We start from the raw sequence: 3,576 nt of genomic DNA, 5'->3' as shown, positions 1-3,576 counted from the left end.
TATAAATTTTATATTTATTATAATTTTATGATTTTTGATATTTTTATAATTATATTAAATGTAAATATTGTTAATTTATTTTTTGACTATTATCGCATTTGGTAGTTAACCAGTCATAAGTCATCCGCAAACGCACCAATTTTTAACCGCAATGCCAGTCGTATAAATCTCTTAAAATCGCTAGAAACCGCAACCGCCCGCATCCACAAACTTCCGCAACCGCAACTGTAACCGCTGTGTTTGAACGACTGACCCTTAATGAAATTTTATTCGTCGACAAAAAAAAAATAATGAAATTTTATTTTAAAAATAATACATGGTGTGAGATCTACAATAGTAGTGAATAATGTGAATGTGGTAGTTATAGATTGATGTAAAATAAAATACTAAACAAACCAAAATAAAGAGCCCACCAGCCACTCCTTCAAACGTGTCCTACCAACTCTCTTCTAGAAGCCATTAGGCCCACCTTCCACCTCCAACCTTCTCTATCTCTGCTCTCTCCTCTCTCCTCTCTCCATAAAAGCCCTACAACAACTTCTTCAGAGACAAGAGCAGAACAAGAAGAAGAAGCAGAAGGAACCATGGGAAGATCTCCCTGCTGCGAGAAAGAACACATGAACAAAGGTGCTTGGACTAAAGAAGAAGACGAGAGACTCGTCTCTTACATCAAATCCCACGGCGAAGGCTGCTGGCGATCTCTCCCTAGAGCCGCCGGTCTCCTCCGTTGCGGCAAGAGCTGCCGTCTCCGGTGGATCAACTATCTGCGGCCTGATCTCAAAAGAGGAAACTTCACCCGCGACGAAGATGAAGTTATCATCAATCTTCATAGCCTCATTGGCAACAAGTAAGCAACCCTTTTATTCATAGATTCTAAGATGCTATGTTTTCTTTAAGCTTCTGCTCTGTTTTCCGAAGCTTATGTTCTGTTTTTTTCATTAGGTGGTCTTTAATTGCGGCAAGATTACCTGGAAGAACAGATAACGAGATAAAGAATTACTGGAACACGCATATAAAGAGGAAACTTTTGAGTAAAGGGATTGATCCCAACACTCACAGATCGATCAACGCAGGGAAAGTTTCTGATTCGAAGAAAACAGAGGACCAAGTTGTAAAAGATGTTTCTTTTGGGTATCTGTTTGATAAAACAGAAAAGTCCGAGGAGCAGAAGCAAAATAAAAAACAAAAGCAGAATCTAATCAATGGGTTAGTTTGCAAAGAAGAGAGGGTTGAGCATCACCCAGCTGTTGTTGTTCAAGAAATTTTTTGCCCAAATTTGAATCTCGAGCTTAGGATCAGTCCACCATGGCACAACAAGAATCATGATGATAATACAAGAGAGAAATCTACTACCTACACTACATCCCGTCTTTACGTGCAAAACGGCATGGAGTCTAGTAGTGATACTGCAAAATGTCAAACAGAGGATAGCAGTAGCATTAGCCATTCTTCACTCGACATTAGTAGTATTAGCAGCGTTGGTTATGACTTCTTGGGTTTGAATACGAGGTTTATGGATTTTCGGAGCTTGGAAATGAACTAAACAAAAAACAAAAAATAAATTTGTAGATCTGATACTGTTACTCTTAATCTCGCTTTTACTTTATTTTAATGGTTTTCCTAATTTTGTACATAAACTTAAAAATATTATGATCAAATGTATCGCTGTCTCATTTGATAATGCAGACATATTAATCAAGTTTGAATTCAGTGTTTTTTTTTATTTAATAGAATTTGTTAATGGTTTTTGGAATTAATTTATGCTTATTTATTGTGTTTAGTGAACAAGAAAAAAAAGTGATTTTGTATTCGGTTTTTTGTTTGTAACTCAAAGATTTAAGAGAGGGAAGAGGATAACTATACTAATAATCTCGGTCGGGCTCAGAATCCTTTCTCAATCTCATGAGAACATGTACATTTAGACCTACAGTTTCCTGTGATATGGATAGAAGTGGTTGGATGGTACATGTTTATATCTATTACAAATTGACAATATTACATACTTTAAGCACTGTTCTAAAAATCGGCCGCATAGGCGCTACGCGTTACTTTTTCGCCCCGATTTATGTCAAATCGGTTTAAAAAATCGGATATCCGATATCCGATTTTTTCCGCCTAGACCGCCTAAATGACCGCCTAGGCGGCCGCCTAGCCGCCTAGGCGGCCGCCTAATCTATTTTTTTTATTTTTTTAATTTTAATTTTATTTTAAATAATATTTTTATTTGTTTATTTGGTCTAAAATTTTATAAATATCATTTATATTCATAATTTTGATGAAAATTACACTATATTAAGTTTATATATTCTATTTGTGTGTGTTTATACAATCTTAAACATGAAAATGTATTAATGTTATACACAATTAAAGATTCATGTTTTATAACATAGTAAACCATCTAAAAATTTCGCCCCGCATAATTTTTGATTAATCCCCGATTTTTTTTTAGGCGCTAGGTCTAATCCGACCGTCCGACTAGCGCCTAGCGCGTTGCGCGTTCCCGGACAGGGAATTTAAGCGATAACTTATATGCGGATGATAAATTGTATCATTGTATGAGGATGAGACGTGTGATAACGATAGAAGTAGTTGGATAGTAAATGTTCATATTCATCACATACTTTAAAGACTTTTCATTGATCCCAATATGAGATTTCCGTTGGGTTATTTTTTAGCTGAATAAAATTCACTCTTCAAAAGAGTAGTTTTACACTTTACAGTCTAAACTTTACACTAAACAAAAGCTCACCTAACCAAAACAAATCTACTTAGAGCATGATTAATTGATTAATGAGAGGTTCTTAGGATAGTATTCTTAGCGTAATATAAGAAACTGTCTCTTAACTTTTAACTTTGTCCGGAACATCGTGGCCGAATGGTAAGGACGTGTTCTTTCCTGCACCCAGGTTGCGAGTTCGAACCCTGCCGGAAGAAACTACCTCATGATGTCTCTGGACACCCTCACACGGATATGAGCCTATGCTTTAGGGCTCATTTGCATATCCGGAGAGAGAATCTATCCGTGGGCTGCACCTCCCCTTGGGGATTAGTCTGTGCCCTTCCATAGGCCCGTGATACCCCAGGTTAAAAAAAAAAAAAAAACTAAGAACCGGTTCTTAAATATTTTATGAAAATATTTGAAAATCAGAGTGGTTCACGTAGATACTGTGGGACACTGGGATACACAAAATCAAGGCACAATACTTTTAACTAAAAAAACTAAGAACCGACTCTTAAATATTTTATGAAAATATTTGAAAATCAGAGTGGTTCACGTAGATACTGTGGGACACTGGGATAGACAGAATCAAGGCACAATATGTTAATTTAGATCCCACGAAGTTGTTGGTTAAGGATTGTGGGAGATGTCTATTTAGACTTGCATGTCCATTTATTATAACGAAATGTTCAAATCAGAATGTGCACTAGCGGCAAATAACGCAAATAAATGATGATTGGGCAAATATGCAAATTTAATATATTTTGGGCAGTAATCGTAAAGTTGACAAACAACGAGACTAGTCGCACGACTCAGTATATGAACTCGAGTTTGACAAAATAAGCATTCAAAGAAAT

General features: G+C 36.2%; 1 protein-coding gene across 1 annotated transcript; it reads left to right on the top strand.

Moving 5' to 3' along the window:
- The first annotated feature begins 435 nt into the window (after nucleotides 1–435).
- LOC106386650 (transcription factor MYB7) lies at nucleotides 436–1,723 on the top strand. The gene is made up of 2 exons (XM_013826472.3): nucleotides 436–847; nucleotides 943–1,723. The coding sequence occupies exons 1-2, from the start codon at nucleotides 585–587 to the stop codon at nucleotides 1,541–1,543; spliced, it is 864 nt and encodes a 287-aa protein (XP_013681926.2). The 5' UTR covers nucleotides 436–584; the 3' UTR covers nucleotides 1,544–1,723.
- Nucleotides 1,724–3,576: the final 1,853 nt, after the last annotated feature.

The sequence above is a fragment of the Brassica napus genome, chromosome C3 (assembly GCF_020379485.1).
Source record: "Brassica napus cultivar Da-Ae chromosome C3, Da-Ae, whole genome shotgun sequence".
NCBI lineage: Eukaryota > Viridiplantae > Streptophyta > Magnoliopsida > Brassicales > Brassicaceae > Brassica > Brassica napus.
The sequence above is the reverse complement of the archived record's forward strand: the minus strand, read 5'-3'. Positions and strand labels throughout refer to the sequence as shown.

What these genes read in the sequence shown, in the direction of transcription:
- LOC106386650 (XM_013826472.3), top strand. Translation starts at nt 585, where the DNA reads ATGGGAAGATCTCCCTGCTGCGAGAAAGAACACATGAACAAAGGTGCT. An exon ending in CATAGCCTCATTGGCAACAA is followed by an intron (nt 848 to 942) that starts GTAAGCAACCCT and finishes TTTTTTCATTAG; the next exon opens with GTGGTCTTTAATTGCGGCAA.